The sequence below is a fragment of the Dipodomys spectabilis genome, unplaced genomic scaffold (genome assembly GCF_019054845.1).
Source record: "Dipodomys spectabilis isolate Male_0828 unplaced genomic scaffold, ASM1905484v1 ptg000118l, whole genome shotgun sequence".
Taxonomy (NCBI): domain Eukaryota; kingdom Metazoa; phylum Chordata; class Mammalia; order Rodentia; family Heteromyidae; genus Dipodomys; species Dipodomys spectabilis.
In genome coordinates this window covers 7,292,798-7,310,067 of record NW_024870795.1, presented here as the reverse complement: position 1 = coordinate 7,310,067, position 17,270 = coordinate 7,292,798, and the positions used below count along the sequence as shown (strand labels likewise).

General features: G+C 44.2%; 1 protein-coding gene across 2 annotated transcripts in view; it reads left to right on the top strand.

Annotated features, from left to right (window-relative positions):
• Positions 1 to 17,270, top strand: part of Taf12 (TATA-box binding protein associated factor 12) — a 31,484-nt gene that overhangs the window by 12,777 nt on the left and 1,437 nt on the right. For both annotated transcript variants that reach the window (XM_042688721.1, XM_042688722.1), the window contains exons 2-5: positions 6,027 to 6,278; positions 9,550 to 9,627; positions 11,548 to 11,662; positions 16,957 to 17,045. In XM_042688721.1, the coding sequence (XP_042544655.1) occupies positions 6,111 to 6,278; positions 9,550 to 9,627; positions 11,548 to 11,662; positions 16,957 to 17,045 (450 nt within the window). In that variant the 5' untranslated portion in view covers positions 6,027 to 6,110. The remainder of the gene's footprint in view (positions 1 to 6,026; positions 6,279 to 9,549; positions 9,628 to 11,547; positions 11,663 to 16,956; positions 17,046 to 17,270) is intronic.

Below are 17,270 nucleotides of genomic sequence, written 5' to 3'. Positions count from 1 at the left end.
CTGGTGGTTTATTGTAGATAGGAGTCTCACGGTCTTTCCTGCCCGGGCTGGCTTTGAACTGCGATCCTCAGATCTCAGCTTCCTGAGTAGCTAGGATTACAGGCGTGAACCACCAGCGCCTGGCTGTGTCAGCTTTATATTGGCTGGTCCCATGCACTTTGATTGGGCTGGATTCCATATTCCATTTTGATTGATTGATTGATTTTTGGCCAGTCCTGGGACTTGAACTCAAGGCCTGGGGTCTGTCCCTGAGCCTCTCTGTGGTCAAAGCTAGCCCTCTATCACTTGAGCCACAGTGCCACTTCCAGCTTTTTCTATTTATGTGGTACTGAAGAATTGAACCCAGGGCTTTATGCATGGTAGGCAAGCATTCCACCACTAAGCCACATTCCCAGCCTTGTTTTGATTTATTTTTATTTTTGCAGATAGTGGGTTTGAGCTCAGCCTTATGATTGCATGACTGGTATTTTACCACTTTAACCATCCACCTTCTCCTCCTTTTTTTTTTCCCCAGTCATGGGGCCTGAACTCTGGGCCTGGGCGCTGTCCCTCAGCTCTTCAGTTCAAGGATAGTGCTCTACCACTTGAGCCACAGCGCCACTTCCAGGTTTTTCTGTTTATGTGGTACTGAGGAATTGAACCCAGGTCCTCATGCATGCAAGGCAAGCACTCTACCACTGAGCCACTTTCCCAGCCCCTCCTGAATGTTTTTTAGATAGGTTTTATGTGTGTCTGTGTCTGTGTCTGTATCTGCGTGTCTGCATGTCTGTCTGTCTGTCTGTCTGTCCTAGGGCTTTAACTTAGAACTCAGGAGATTGTCCCTGATTTTTTTGGGGAGGTTGGTCGTGAGGCTTGAACTTAGGGCCTGGGCTCTGTTCCTGAGCTCTTCAGCTCAAGGCAAGCGCTCTACCACTTGAGCCTTCTGGTTTTCTGGTAGTTAATTGGAAATAAGAGTCTCACTTTCCTACCTGGGCTGGCGATCCTCAGATCTCAGCCTCCTGAATAGCTAGCATTATATCACTGATTTTTTTTGGTCAAGGCTAGTACTGTCGCACTTGAGCCATAGCTCCACTTCCACCTTTTTTGGTGCTTAATTTGAGAAAAGAGTCCTAAGGACTTTCCTGCCTGGGCTGGCTTCAAACTGTGATCCTTAGATCACAGTTAAGCCTGGCTTAAAATAGGGTTTTGATAACTTCTTCCTAGGCTAGCCTAGAACTTCAAGCCTCTTGAGAATAGCTGGAATAGCTGGAATTACAAATATATGCCACCACACCTGGTCCTGGAATATTTATTTATTTTTGAAAAAGTTTTAATAGGGTTGGGGATGTAGCTAAGTGGCATATTACTTGCTTAGCATGTTGGAGACCCTGGGTTTAGTTCCCAGCACTTCAGAATAGAACAAGAACAAAATCTAGTTGCTTCAGACTTTTGGATTAAAAACAACAAAAATCAGCCAGGAACTGGTGGCCCACTCCAGTAATCCTAGCTATTCAAAGCCAAAGGCAGCCTGGGCAGGAAAGTTCACACAGCTTTTTTATTTTTATTTTTATTTTTTTTCTTTTTGGTACTGGGGATCGAATCCAGGACGTTGCACTTGCTAGGCAAGCGCTTTGCCACTGAGCTACATCCCAGCCCTTTTATTTTTATTTTTTGCCAGTCCTGGGGCTTGAACTCATGACCTGGGCACTGTCTCTGAGCCTCTCCGTGCTCATGGTTAGCATTCTGTCACTTGAGCCACAGCAGCACTTCCAGCTTTTTCTATTTATGTGGTACTAAGGAATCAAACCCAGGGCTTCATGAATGTTAGGCAAGCACTCTACCACTAAGTCACAGCCCACAAGACTTATCTCCTATTAACAACCAGAAAACCAGAAGTGGAGCTGTAGCTCAAAGTGGTAGAGTGCTAGCCTTGAGCAAAAGAACTCAGGGATACCACCCAGGCTCTGAGGTCAAGCTCCATGACCATAAAAAAAAAAAGCTTAATACCTATTGAAACAAATATTTACTTTTTTTATCTTGTGTGTGTTTGTGGGGGTGGAGGTGGGGGGATTCTTGGTGCTTGAATTCAGGGCCTGGGCACTGTTCCTGAGCTTTTTTGCTCATGATTATCACACTTCCACTTGAGCCACAACTCCACTTCCAGCTTTTTTGGTGGCTAATTGGAAGTAAGAGTGTCACAGACTTTCTTGCCTGGACTGGCTTTAAACCATCATCCTTAGATCTCAAGCCTTCTGAGTGACTAGGATTATAGATGTAAGCCACCAATGCCTAGCCAGCCAGGTGTTTTGTTTTTGTTTTTGTTTTGTTGTTATTTTTCCATTTGTTTCTTTTTTTGTGTGCCAGTAGTGGGCCTTGAACTCAGGGCTTCTTGCTCTCTCTTGACTTTTTCGGTCATGTCTGGTGCTCTACCACTGAGTCATGCCTCCATTCTGGCATTTTGTTGATTAATTGTAGAATCTTACAGACTTTTTTGCCTGAGCTTTTTTTGTTGTTGTTATTTTTTGGTTGGTCTTGGGGGCTGAACTCTGGGCGTGGGCACTGCCCCTCAGCTCTTCAGCTCAAGGCTAGTGCCCTACCATTTGAGCCACAGCACCACTTCTGGCTTTTTTCTGCTTATGTGGTACTGAGGAATTGAACCCAGGGCCTAATGCATGCAAGGCAAGTACTCTATCACTGAGCCAACTTTCCAGCCCCCTGAGCTGGCTTTGAACTACCTTCCTCTAGGTCTTAGCTGCCTGGTTAGCTAGGATTACCTCAGTTTTATTGAGATCCCTATCTGAATAATCTCATGGTTTTATAGTTTGAGGGCAGAGTAGACTCAGGTAATACTGGAGAGTAAGAGCATCATGGCATGGGGAAATGTGAGGCTGGCTGGCTGCCACAAGGCAGGTGTTGTTAATGACTTGAGTGAGAGCCTTACCCAATGTGTCCTTAAATGCCTCACGACAGAGGACCAGAGCCATAGCTAAGAGTTTGACAGTCTTTAATAAGGCTTTTACATTAAAAAATGGTTTACTTTTTATACTGTTAGAATAACTGACCATGTTAACAATTTTCCTATCCTGAGTCTTCCATGAGTAACATGGGTAGGAGAAAGAGGCACAGGTCATATATGATTTTGAAAGCAAACAAGTGATCCTAAATGCCCTGCTGTTCCCATCACTTTGCCCTTGGCAACTAGTCAGCCCGATTCACTTGACTAGTACATAGCTCCTTTTTTTTTTTTGGTCCGGTCGTGGGGCCTGAACTCTGGGCCTGGGCGCTGTCCCTCAGCTCTTCAGCTCAAGGCTAGCACTCTACCACTTGAGCCACAGCACCACTTCCAGCTTTTTTCTTTTTGCTTATGTGGTGCTGAGGAATCTAACCCAGAACCTCATGCATGTAAGGCAAGTGCTCTACCACTGAGCCACCTTCCCAGCCCCCATAGTTCCTTTTTTTTAAGGGTAAACCAGAATAATGTACTTTTTCATATTTTTCATATTTCCTCCCCAGTGTGTTGGGGAAGAAGCCTGAAGTAGAATAGAGCAGAATAGATATACTCATTTAGCTTGCTAAACCTTACCAAATTTTAAAAGCCATTGACACGACATGATTCCTGCAGTTCAAATCCCACAGTTTTGCCAAATTGTTTTATATGCTATTGTTTTATATGCTATTTTATATGCTATTGTTTTATATGTCTATTTTGAATAATAGCAAGTCATCTCATCCAGTACTCAGGAGGCTGAGGCAGGAAAAGTACAAGTTCAAAGCCAGCCTGGGCTACATTACAAGACCCTGTGTCATGTATATACTATACTCAAAGATTTTTTTTTTTTTTGATTGGTTGTAGTGCTTGAACTCGGTGTAGGCGCTGTTCCTGAGCCTCTTTGTGCTCAATGCTAGCACTCAACCCCTTGATCCAGAGCTACACTTCCCATTTTTTTAGTAGTTAATTGAAGAGTCTCATGGGGACTTTTCTGCCTGGCCTGGCTTCAAACTCCAATCCTCACATCTCAGCCTTCTGAGCAGCTAGGATTATAGGCATGAGCCACTGGCACATAGCTCTAATAATCAATTTTTAATTCTTCCTTTTCTCAGATAGTATCTTGTAGTGCAGGCTGACCTCAAACTTGCTATGTAACCCAAACTTGTGATCGATCCTTCTGTCTCAATCTCCTCAGTGGTAGGATTACATGTCTGTGCTTCCATACTTTGCATTTTACTTTTTTTGTTTTTGATGGTATGGGGGAATTGCACTTAGGGTTTGCTAGGCAAGTACTGTATCACTTGAGCCATACCCTAGTTCCTGTTTATTTAAGAAAGTATCTGGCTGTGTAGACCAACTTGGCCTCAAATTCAATCCTTCTGGCTCACCTTCCTGAGTTTTGGTACTTTCTTTTTTTTTTTTTTGGTTCCATTCATGGGCCTGAACTCTGGGCCTGGGCGCTGTCCCTCAGCTCTTCAGCTCAAGGCTAGCACTCTACCACTTGAGCCACAGCGCCACTTCCGACTTTTTTCTTTTTGCTTATGTGGTGCTGAGGAATCAAACCCAGTGCCTCAGGCATGCAAGGCAAGCGCTCTTCCACTGAGCCACCTTCCCAGCCCCCTTCCTGAGTTTTGGGATTACAGGTGTGCACCACCATGCTTTTCCTCTCCCCTCTCTTCTCCTCCCCTCTCTTCTTTACCTCCTTCTCTTCCTCTCCCTCCCTCCCTTCCCTTCTTCCTTTCCTACCCTTCCTCCCTCCCTCCCTTCCTTCCTTCCTTCCTTCCTTCCTTCCTTCCTTCCTTCCTTCCTTCCTTCCTTCCTTCCTTTCTTCCTTCCTTCCTTCCTTCCTCACAGAATCTCACCGTTTTATCAAAAGTTTGTCTCAAACTCTTGAACTCAAGTGTTTCACCTAAAATTCCTTATTGCTGGGATTAGACATACATGCCACCATGCCTGGCCCTACCACGAGTTTTTAAGTATTTGTTATTAATTACATTTTAAGATTATTTATGAACTAGGCATGGTAGTGTATCCCTGTAATCCCAGCGTTTGAGAGGTTGAGGCAAGTATATTTTGAGTTAGAGGCCAGCTTGGGTACATTGCAAGACACTTTATCAAAAAAGTGAGAGAGACTGAGATTGAGGAAGGATCTGAATATGGTTCTCTGGATCCAATGTGCCTGAATCTTGGTTGGTTGGTGAAGCTATGTCCAGACCATGCAAGTGGAATAATTCTGAGACAAGGGTGGTGCTTGATGCTAGTTGTTCATTTACAGGTAGCTTTTGAAAATGGCTGCCTCTCATTTCACCGGGCTCACAGCTGTTGCTGATGTAATTAAAGATCTAGACACTCAGATAGCTGTAAGTAAGCTCCTTGAAGCCACTGTGGGCAAAACTTGGTGAATGTGCTTCTGATCCTGAGGTCACCAAAGTTGATGTCCACAGCGTCAGCCTCATGGCTCTAAGACTTAGGAAACTCAGCTGCTTCAGCCCAGAGTCTCTGCATGTACGTAAACATTGCTAACACTCAGAGAAAACATGCTCTTTATTATAAGGAAGAGCTCACTTTTAGTATTGTGTGATATGGGCAGAATTCAGACATAGACTCAAGCATGTTTTGAAATGCAAAATGAACTAATCTGTTTTCTTAAGTTTTGTGACTGAGTTTTCAGTACGTGTGTTATGATTTGTTTTAACAGTATTTGACATACTTAAAAAATGCATGTAAATACTGAGCCAAGTATTGTTTGTAAAAGTCCTCAAATCTGTCTTGCTTCTTCTATTTCTGTATGTAAGCTTCATTTCATTTACTTTCTTTATTACTTTAATTTTGTGGACTATTTCATTTAGCTTTTGGAGAAGAAATGGTTTCTAATATCAGGTGAGAGCAAGGAGCATTATTTCTTTCATGTTGATGTGTAGGCATCAAATGGTTGCTATTTCAGATATACTGAAGACCCCGTCAAAGTCTGACAAATCTCCTATAATTTTAATTTCAAAACTCATCTTTTATTATAGGTATTTTTTCTAGAGCTGATTGTCATGTTTTCATTTTCCAGTTGATTGGCCTTGGTCCTCACAGCTCCAAAAAGAAACAGGATCTTGATAAGCTCTATGAGCTGAAGTCCAAAGCTCGGCAGATTATGAACCAGTTTGGCCCCTCAGCCCTAATCAACCTCTCCAATTTCTCATCCATAAAACCGGAACCAGCCAGCACCCCTCCACAAGGCTCCATGGCCAATAGCACAACGGTGGTAAAGATACCAGGCACGCCTGGGACTGGGGGGCGTCTTAGCCCTGAAAACAACCAGGTATCATCTTAACTCCCCCTACTCTGCAGGCACCTCTTCCTTTTATTTGAACCTGTAATGCTTTAAGAGATGGCTCCAGTGGGCGCTAGTGGCTCATGCCTGTAATCCTAGCTACTCAGGAGGCTGAGATCTGAGGATTGTGGTTTGTAGCCAGCCTGTCAGGAGAGTTCCTGAGTCTCTTATCTGCATTTACCTACCAAAAAGCCTAAGTGGAGTTGTGGTTCAAGGGGTAGAGTGGGAGCCTTGAACAAAGAAAGCTCAGGAATAGTGCCCAGCACTGAGTTCAAGCCCTAGGATGAGGACCTTCCCCTCCCCCCCCCCCCAAAAAAAAAGAGAGAAGTGGCCTTCTCAGGTGCTGCCTTTTCTTGGTTGAAAATGGTCTTTTCCAGCCTGGCGCTGGTGGCTCACGCCTGTAATCCTAGCTATTCAGGAGGCTGAGATCTGAGGATCGCGGTTCAAAGCCAGCCCGGGCAGGAGAGACCGTGAGACTCCTATCTCCAATAAACCACCAGAAAACCGGAAGTGGCGCTGTAGCTCAAGTGGTAGAGTGCTTGCCTTGAGCTGAAGAGCTGAGGGACAGCGCCCAGTCCCAGAGTTCAAGCCCCGCGACCGACCAAAAAAAAAAAAAGAAAAGAAAATGGTCTTTTCCCTTCTCTGTAATTCTATCATTCTTTATTAAATTATGTACAATATTTATCAGATTTAATTAATGTTAAATATGCAATTATATGTGTACATATATACCTACATCTTATATCCACAATTCCTAACACAATATCTTTCATATGGCAGGTGCATTATATGTTAGATATATAGTTGTCAAATAATACATGGATTCATTTTTGCTAAAGCAAAAATACTCTTGTCAGGTTCACACCTGTAATCCTAGCTACTCAGGAGGTTGAGATCCAAGACAAGAAAGACTATGATATTCTTTTTTTGTTGTTGTTGTCGGCCGTGGGGCTTAAACTCTGGGCCTGGGCGCTGTCCCTCAGCTCTTCAGCTCAAGGCGAACACTCTACCACTTGAGCTACAACGCCACTTCCGGTTTTCTGGTGGTTTATTGGAGATAGGAGTCTCACAATCTCTCCTGCCCGGGCTGGCTTTGAACCGTGATCTTCAGATCTCAGCCTCCTGAGTAGCTAGGATTACAGGCGTGAGCCACCAGCGCCCGGCGACTATGATATTCTTATCTCCAGTTAACCACCAACAAGCTGGAAGTGGAGCTATAGCTCAAGTGGTAAAATACTAGCCTTGAGCAAAAAAGCTCAGAAACATCACCCAGCCCTGAGTTCAAGCCCCAGGACTGGCACATAAACAAACCAAAAAAAGCCTGGTGCTGGTGGCTCACACCTGTGATCCTAGCTATTCAGGAGGCTGAAATCTGAGAATCATGGTTCAAAGCCAGCTGGAGCAAGAAAGCCAAGAGACTCTTATCTCCAATAAACCACTCAGAAGTGGTGCTGTGGCTCAAGTGGTAGAACGCTAGCCTTGAGCTGAAGAGCTGAGGGATAGCGCCCAAGCCCAGAATTCAAGCCCCACAACCGACAAAAACAAACAAACAAACAAAAAACCAAGTCTTGTCTCCAGCCATTTCTTCTTGTAGTTCATCCAACTGCTGCTGTTATTAATTCTGTACTGATTCTAGAACCTGCTCCCTTCTTTCTACCTATGATCCTGATTCCACCTTCTAGAGCCACAAAAAAATAAGTATATAATTCCTTTACTTGGGTCTCATAGGCTGAGTACAGTGGATAAGGAAGTATTTCGAGGAAGCGATGTAGAGACTAGCAAAACAGAATGAGGAAGGGCTAGGCAGTCAAAAGACTAGCCTATGTTGAATACAGAGTCTAGTGACTAAGAGCAATAATAAAGCTGTATTGGTATGATTACAGGCGAACATAGTGTGTCTATACTAGAAAATTTCTATTGGAACTTTTGGGTCATAGACTATCTTTTTACATACTAGGGATAATCAGTAATGCTTTAACAGTGGTGTGTCTTAGAGGGGATTAATTTGGTAATGGTAATAATGAATTTAGACTGAAAGGAGGACCAATTTTAAGACTTACAACAAATCAAGACTTATGGTGAAGGGTTGAACTAGGTAATAATGGTAGAATGCAGAAGGCTGAATAGATTTGAAACATCATTAACAGATAATTGTTTGTTCGTTTAGTTAGTTATGTTGGGGATCCAATCCAGAACCTCATGCATGCTGAGAAAGTGGTGTACCATTGAACTATATCCCCCATTCCTCCCTTAACCACTGTTTTATGCTATACATATGTAATGTGACACTTCCTTTATGAGAAAAGGATAGTAGCTATACATGCCAATACAGAGATGAGTGTGTTAGTTGTCCTCATAGGATTTCTATTAAGTCATCAGATATAGGCAAGTTTATAAATATGCAAAAAGACAGAAGTGTTCACAGAACAGAGAAGACAAAGGAGGAAATAGTTGCTTTTTTGGGGTGGGCCAGGAAAGATAGGAAAGGAAAGCTACAAATTGAACACATACGAAGAAGGGAAGGCTGGTGCTGGTGGCTCACACCTGTAATCCTAGCTACTCTGGAGGCTGAGATCTGAGGATCACAGTTCAAAGCCAGCCCAGGCAGGAACTTGAGACTCTTATCTCCAATTAACCACCAGAAAACTAGAAGTGAGCCTGAGCAGGTAGCTCACCCCTGTAATCCTAGCTACTCTGGAGGCTGAGATCTGAGGATCACAGTTCAAAGCCAGCCCGGCAGGAAAGTCCATAAGACTCTTAGTTCCAATAAACCACTAGGAAACTGGAAGTGGTGCTGTGGCTCAAGCGGTAGAGCACTCACCTTGAGCTGAAGAGCTGAGGGACAGTGCCCAGGCTCAGAGTTCAATCCCACCACCAACCAAAAAAAAAAAAAAAAAAAAAAAGAAGGGAAGGACTTGTCCAAAGGCAACAAGTGCAGAAGTACGGTTACAATTATAGCCAGAAAATTGCAAATTACTTAATGTAAAGGGGATGAGGCACAATAAAAAAGAGATAAGCTGGAAATAAAGTGCCTGGCAGTTAGATACTGGCCTCTCGTAAACCACTCTATTTCTCCTTATCTAAGTCACATCTGTCTTGAGAGTGTACTTTTATAACAGGCCAGGTTGTGAACATCTTGGAAACTTAAAATGAAATCCAATAATTTGAAAGCCTTTTTTTGTTTGGTGTAGAGCAAGAAGTTGTTTTGCTTTCTTATTACTCACTGAAAAATCTCCTTCCTCGCCCCAATGAACTTTAGGTATTGACCAAGAAGAAATTACAGGACTTAGTAAGAGAAGTGGATCCTAATGAGCAATTGGATGAAGATGTGGAGGAGGTAAGGTGGTTTGGGTCCTCTAGAGACTTTCCCTGAGGGTTGGTAGAGTGTAGTAGTTTTTTTTTTGGTCCGGTCATGGGGCCTGAACTCTGGGCTTGGGCACTGTCCCTCAGCTCTTCAGCTCAAGGCTAGCGCTCTACCACTTGGGCCACAGCGCCACTTCTGGTTTTTTTCTTTTTTCTTATGTGGTGCTGAGGAATCGAACCCAGGGCCTCATGCATGCAAGGCAAGCGGTCTACCACTGAGCCACCTTCCCAGCCCTGTAGTAGTTAAGAGGAAATTCAGTGGGAGATACATGTGAAGTTCAATGTTGGCTTTGCCACTTACCAGCTGTATAGCTTTAGATGAGTTATGCAAGCTTTCTGAGACATAGCTCCCCCTATGTTGGTAGAGTGGCATATTATTTCTCTACAAGATTACTGTGAAAATCCCAAGGAAGAATTTATACAGATCACCTAAGAGAATGCTTAGTATTTGTTTGTTGTTGGTTTTCAGTACCAGAGAAGAAACCCAGGGATTTGCATGTGGTAGACAAGTGCTCAAACACTCTGTCACTGAGCCATGTCCCTACCTTGACTTTCTATAGCCTTATGTCATGATCTGTGCCTAAACTGTGTTACACTTTATTGATTAATTATTAACTAAGTGCTGGTACTGGTACAATTCAGGGTCTCACGTTCTTGCTTAGCTTTTTGCTTAAGCTGGCACTCTACCACTGGAGTTACTCCACTTCCAGCTTTTTGCTGGTTAATTATTTTTTTTTTTTTTTTTGTCAGTCGTGGGGCTTGAACTCTGGGCCTGGGCGTTGTCCCTCAGCTCTTCAGCTCAAGGCGAGCGCTCTACCACTAGAGCTACAGCGCCACTTCCGGTTTTCTGGTGGTTTATTGGAGATAGGAGTCTCATGGTCTTTCCTGCCCGGGCTGGCTTTGAACCGCGATCCTCAGATCTCAGCCTCCTGAGTAGCTAGGATTACAGGCGTGAGCCACCAGCGCCCCGCTTTGCTGGTTAATTAGAAGTATGAATCTCTCAAGTTCATGTGCCTGGACTTTTTTTTTGTCAGTCATGGGGCTTGAACTCTGGGCTTGGGTGTTGTCCCTGCGCTCTTCAGCTCAAGGCGAGCACTCTACTGCTAGAGCCACAGCGCCACTTCCAGTTTTCTAGTGGTTTATTAGAGAAAAGAGTCTCACGGAGTTTCCTGCCCAGGATGGCTTTGAACTGAGATCCTCCGATCTCAGCCTCCTGAGTAGCTAGGATTACAGGTGTGAGCCACTGTCACCCAGCTGGTTTGAGAATTTTTTCATCCGAGATTGGCATATAATATTCTTTGTTGTTGTTGTTGTTGTTTTGTTTTGTTTTGTTTTGTTTTTTGGTTATGGGACCTGAACTCTGGGCCTGGGCGCTGTCGCTCAGCTCTTCAGCTCAAGGCTAGCGCTCTACCACTTGAGCCACAGCACTACTTCTGGTTTTCTATGTTTTTTTACTGGAGATACAAGTCTCACGGACTTTCCTACCTGGGCTGGCTTTGAACTGCGATCCTTAGATCTCAGCCTCCTGAATAGCTAGGATTACAGGCATGAGCCACCGGTGCCTGCAAACTGTTCACTCTTAGGGAAAAAAATACATATATAATGTATAAAGTGCATACATATGAGTTAGGGATTATAGAAATTAAAAATATAGAAAATACCAAAAGTATAACCTTAAGATGAGTTGCAGTTGGCCTGGATAATGTATATTGTCCTCCTCGATCCTCATCCCCACCATGACCCCAATGCTGATAGAAAGCCTGCCTAAAAAGGGCTGAGGATATTGCTTATGAAAAGAAACTTGACTGGGAATCAGACAGAAAAACAGTTTTCCCAGCAACAGGAGTGTACTCTGTCGATATCACATGACTTTCCACTACTTTGCCTTCTCCAGATGCTGCTGCAGATCGCTGATGATTTTATTGAGAGTGTGGTGACAGCAGCCTGTCAGCTCGCACGGCATCGCAAGTCAAGTACCCTGGAGGTGAAGGATGTCCAGCTGCATCTAGGTACATGGTCTTAGTTTTCTGTTTCCCTCAAGTATCTCCATGACTGCTCCTTCAGGACTGCTGGGAAAAGCGCAGTCAGAGGAACTTTTGTGCCAAGACCAGGTTTTTATTTCTGCATTGGACTTAAATCAGATTCTGCCTTTTGGCAGCTCTAATTACCTTCTTCTTCCCTGTTTGATTTCTCTCACAGCCCATTTCTTATTATTTTTTATTTTTCTTGTGCTGGTTCTGGAGCTTGAGCTCAGGGCCTAGGTGCCATCTCTGAGCTCTTTTGCTCAGGGCTAGTGCTCTACCACACAAGCCAGAACTCCATTTTTGGCTTTTTTGGTGGTTAATTAAAAAGTCTCGCAGACTTTTCTGCCCTGTCTGGCTTTCATCAGCGTTCCTCAGAGCTGAAGCCTCCTGAGTAGCTAGGATTATAGGTGTGGGCCACCAGTGCCCAATTCATTTGTGAAGTGGAGCTTATGCTATTCTCTTTACCAGGTACTTAGGAAAATTATGTTTGGAAAGTGACTGGCATAAGGAATGGCGCCAAGTAAGTGCCTAGTAGTAGTTATTACTCTTATGTCTTTTGTATTGTAATAAAACACTTATTTAGTGCTAGAGTTTTAGCTCTTCGATAGAGTACTTACACAAAAACAAACCCTCTTTCTCAGTATTCCTTTTTGTTTTTTATTCAATTTGTGCATGTTTTCTAAGATAATTATAAAATTAGGAGAACATGGTGGCTCATGGCTATCATCACAGCTATAGGGAAGATAGGTAAGAGGACTGTGAGTTTGAAGCCAGGCTGAGCTACAGAGTTGAGTTCAAGGCCAGCTGGACTATATAGGGAGACACGGATTCAAAACTAAGAAAGAGCCGGGCACTGGTGGCTCATGCATAAAATCCTATCTATTCAGGTGGCTGAGATCTGAGGATTGCGGTTTAAAGCCAGCCCGGGGAGGAATGTCTGTGAGACTCTTTATCTCCAATAAACCACCAGAAAACTGGAAGTGGCGCTGTGGCTCAATTGGTAGAGTGCTTGCCTTGAGCTAAAGAGCTGAGGGACAGTGCTCAGGCCCAAAGGTCAAACCCTTAACCAGCCAAAAAAAAACCTAGGGGCTGGGAAGGTAGCTCAGTGGTAGAGTACTTGCCTCGCATGCATGAGGCCCTGGGTTCAATTCCTTAACACCACATAAACAGAAAAAGCCAGAAGTGTCACTGTGGCTCAAGTTGTAGAGTGCTCACCTTGAGCTGAAGAGCCTAGGAACAGCTCCCAGGCCCAGAGTTCAGGTCCTCCAACCGGCAAAAAAAAAACTAAGAAAGAAGAAAGCCAGGTGCTGGTGGCTTATGCCTATAATCCTAGCTGTTCAAGAGACAGATCTCAGGATCAAGATTTAAAGCCAGTGGGGGCAGGAAAGTCCATGAGACTCTTACCTCCAATTAACTACCAAAACCCTCCCCCAAAAAACAAAAAACCAGAAGTGGATCTGTGGTTCAAGTGATAGTACTAGCCTTGAACAAAAAAGCTCAAAGATGGCTTGCAGACCCTGAATTTAAGCCCCAGGACTGGCTCAAAAAAGAGCAAAAACATGGGTTAGGATGTAGCTGGCAAAGCACTTGCTTAGCAAATGTAACATCCTGGATTTAATCACCAGTAGCAAAAAAGAAAAGACAAAGAAAAGAAAAATCAAGCCAGGTGTTGGTGGCTCATACCTATAATCCTAGCTACTCAGGAGACTGAGATCTGAGTATTGCTGTTAAAAGCCAACTCGGGCAGGAAAATCTTTGAGACTCTTATCTCCAATAAACTACCAGAAAACTGGCAGTGGCACAAGTGGTAGAGCGCTATACTTGAGCTGAAGAGCTGAGGGACAGCGCCCAGGCCCAGGGTTCAAGACCCAAAACCGACAAAAAAGAAAAAGACAAACCAAGTTCTGGGAATGTGGCTTAGTGGTAGAGTGTTTGCCTAGCATGCACAAAGCCCTGGGTTCGATTACTCAGTACCACATACACAGAAAAAGTAGAAGTAGGGGCTGGGAAGGTGGCTCAGTGGTAGAGCGCTTGCCTTGCATGCCAGAGGCCCTGGGTTCGATTCCTCAGCACCACAAAAGCAAAAAGAAAGAAGCCAGAAGTGATGCTGTGACTCAAGTGGTAGAGCGCTAGCCTTGAGCTGAAGAGCTGAGGGACAGCGCCCAGGCCCAGAGTTCAGGCCCCACTACCGGACCAAAAAAAAAAAAAAACAGTAGAAGTAGCTCTGTGGCTAAAGTGGTAGAGTGCTAGCCTTGAGCAAAAGACGCTTAGGGACAGTGCCCAGGCCCTGAGTTCAAGCCCCAGGACTGGCAAAAATATAAATAAATAAATAACAAAAACACTGGCTTAACTAGCTGGAATATAAATAGTAGAAGATTTAATGTTTGTGAGGCCTTGGGTTCAATCAAAGACTACACTAAAAACAAGCAAACAAAATTAATAACAGTTGTTAGCTGGGTGTAGCAGTGTATACCTATATGTCCAGCTACTTGAGTGGCTAAGACAGGAAGATCACTTGAACCTATAAGTTGTTTTTTTTGTTGTTGTTGTTGGTCGTGGGGCTTGAACTCGGCTTGAGCGCTGTCCTTGCACTCTTCAGCTCATGGCAAGCGCTCTACCACTTGAGTCACAGCACTACTTCTGGTTTTCTAGTGGCTTATTGAAGATAACAGTTTCACAGACTTTCCTGCCCGGGCTGGCTTTGAACCTCGATCCTCAGATCCTCAGCTATTCAGCCTCCTGAATAGCTAGGATTACAGGCATGAGCCATCAGTGCCCGGCTGAACCTATCAGTTTGAGACCAGCCTGGGCAACATAGCAAGACCTCTAGCTCAAAAGAAATTATTTTGGAAGCAAACATGAGTTGTTATTCACATATTTATTTGTTTTTATTTTATTTATTTTTGCCAGTCCTGGGGCTTGAACTCAGGGCCTGGGCACTGTCCCTGAGTTTCTTTTGCTCAACGCTAGCACTCTATCACTTGAGCCACAGTGCCACTTCCAGTCTTTTCTGTTTATGTGGTACTGAGGAATCGAACCAGGGCATGCTAGGCAAGCACTCTACCACTGAGCCACATTCCCAGCCCTCATATAATATTTATGACCATGAAGTCACTAGTACTCACTTTAAGTAGGTGTCTGCTTGGGGCAAAATAAATAATGTAAAACAAGTTGTGTTTTTTGTGCTTTTTGGGGCACTACTGAGGGATAAAGGAGTGCACATACACAGTCAGGGATGAATCAGGAAGCAGACTATGCCTGAGAACTCAGTATCTGACAGAGCCCCTTTCAGTTGAAACAAACCAATACTTTCATCTTTTTTCTACTTTAACCTCATCTTGTACTAATAAGAAGGCAGGGTAAGACGCAAAGAAAATACAAAGGTAAGCTGGGCACCAGTGGATCACAGCTGTAATCCTTGTTACTCAGGAGGTTAAGATCTGGAACCATAGGTTGGAAGCCAGTCTTGGCAAAAAAGTCCATGAGATTATTATCTCCTATTAACCACCAAAAAGCTGGAAGTGAAGATGAGGCTCAAATGGCAGAATGCCAGCTTTGAATGTAAAAGGCAAGTGAGAATGGGGGCCCTGAGTTCAAGCCCCAGAATTGGAGGAAAAAAATGTCAGCTAAGGAAAGAAGTGAGTTCATTTTGTATGGATTAGGTGTGATACTTGAAACTTTAGAACTTAGCACTAACAGCTTTAACTAATTTAACATATTCCTCCCACCCACCCACCCTTTTTTTTTTTTTTTAACCTTTCCTTTTCCTTTAACTCCACTCCATCTCTTTCCTTCCTTCCCTTCCTCCTTTATTTTCTTTTTCTTTTTTTTTTTTGGTGGGCATTTTTTTTTTTTTTTTGGGTCCAGTCGTGGGGCCTGAACTCTGGGCCTGAACGCTGTCCCTCAGCTCTTCAGCTCAAGGCTAGCACTCTACCACTTGAGCCACAGTGCCACTTCCGGCTTTTTTCTTTTTGCTTATGTGGTGCTGAGGAATCGAACCCAGGGCCTCAGGCATGCAGGGCAAGCGTTCTACCACTGAGCCATCTTCCCAGCCCCTTTGTGGTCATTTTTTGATATGTTCCTCTGTATAGACCAGGCTGGCTTTGAACTCAGAATCCTCCTGAATGCTGTGTGTCTACTGGTACACAGATGTGCATCACTGCTTTTGCCTTTTTTTTTTTTTTTGCCAGTCTTGGGGCTTGAACTCGGCCTAGGCACTATTCTTGAGCCTCTCTGTGCTCAAAACAAGCGCTCTACCACCTGAGCCACAGCGCCACTTCTGGCTTTTTCTGATTATGTGGTACTGAGGAATCAAACCTAGGGCTTCATGCATGTTAGGCAAGCACTTTACCACTAAGCCACATTCCCAGCCCCTACTTTTACTTTTTACCTTTTACCTTCTTCTTTTTTTTTTTTTCTGCTTATGTGGTGCTGAGGAATTGAACCCAGGGCCTAAAGCATGCAAGGCAAGTGCTTTACCACTAATCCACCTTCCCAGCCACCTTTTACCTTTTTTTTTTTAAGATATTCTCAGCCAGGCGCCTGTAATCCTAGCTACTCAGGAGGCTGAGATCTGAGGATCTCGGTTCAAAGCCAGCCTGGTCAGGAAACTCCATGGGACTTTTATCTCCAATAAACTACTAGAAAATCAGAAGTGGCACTGTGGCTCAAGTAGTAGAGTGCTTGCCTTGAGCTAAAGAACACAGGGACAGCACCAAAGCCCAGAATTCAAGCTCCATAACCGACCAAAAAAAAAAAAAGATATTCTCCTTCTATCCTTTTTTTTTTTTTTGGTCAGTTGTGGGGTTTCAACTTTGGGCCTGGACACTGTCCCTGCACTCTTCAGCTCAAGGTGAGCACTCTACCACTTGAGCCACAGGACCACTTCTGGCTTTTCCTGTTTATGTGATGCTGAGGAATCGAACCCAGGGCCTCATGAATGCAAGGCAAGCACTCTACCACTGAGCCGCCTTCCTAGCCCTGATTGTTGCATGAGGCCCTGGGTTCAATTCCTCAGCGTTTCTGTTTATGTGGTGCTGAGGAATCAAACCCAGGGCCTCATGCATCGAGGCAAGCACTCTACCACTGAGCCACAATCCCACCCCTCTCATTCTCTTTGGAAAGCTTGGAGAAGCCATGTGCATCTTTCTTTCTTGCATGCCAAGAATTGCTCTGTAGGGTTAATATTGTATTCTTTCTCCTTGGTGATAATCTGAGGGTCCTGACTGCCTTCCTGGTACTCATCTCTGTGTTGTCTGTGTTGGCTTCATCCTTAACAGAACGCCAGTGGAACATGTGGATCCCAGGATTTGGCTCTGAAGAAATCCGACCCTACAAAAAAGCTTGTACCACAGAAGCTCATAAACAGGTGAGGAGTCACTAGGGCCCTGGTGCCCTTGAACTTCATCTCAGAGGGAGGTCCACCTTCTGGACAACTTAACCCCACAGCACACAACAAGCCCCACAGTCTGGACCAAAGCCACAGAAGGCAAGGGACAGCAACAATCACATGTTTCTTGTGGCTTGCTGTTCCCACATAGACTACCAATGCTTTCTCATGTCTGATGGGTTTCTCATGTCTGAAGCTTCCCCC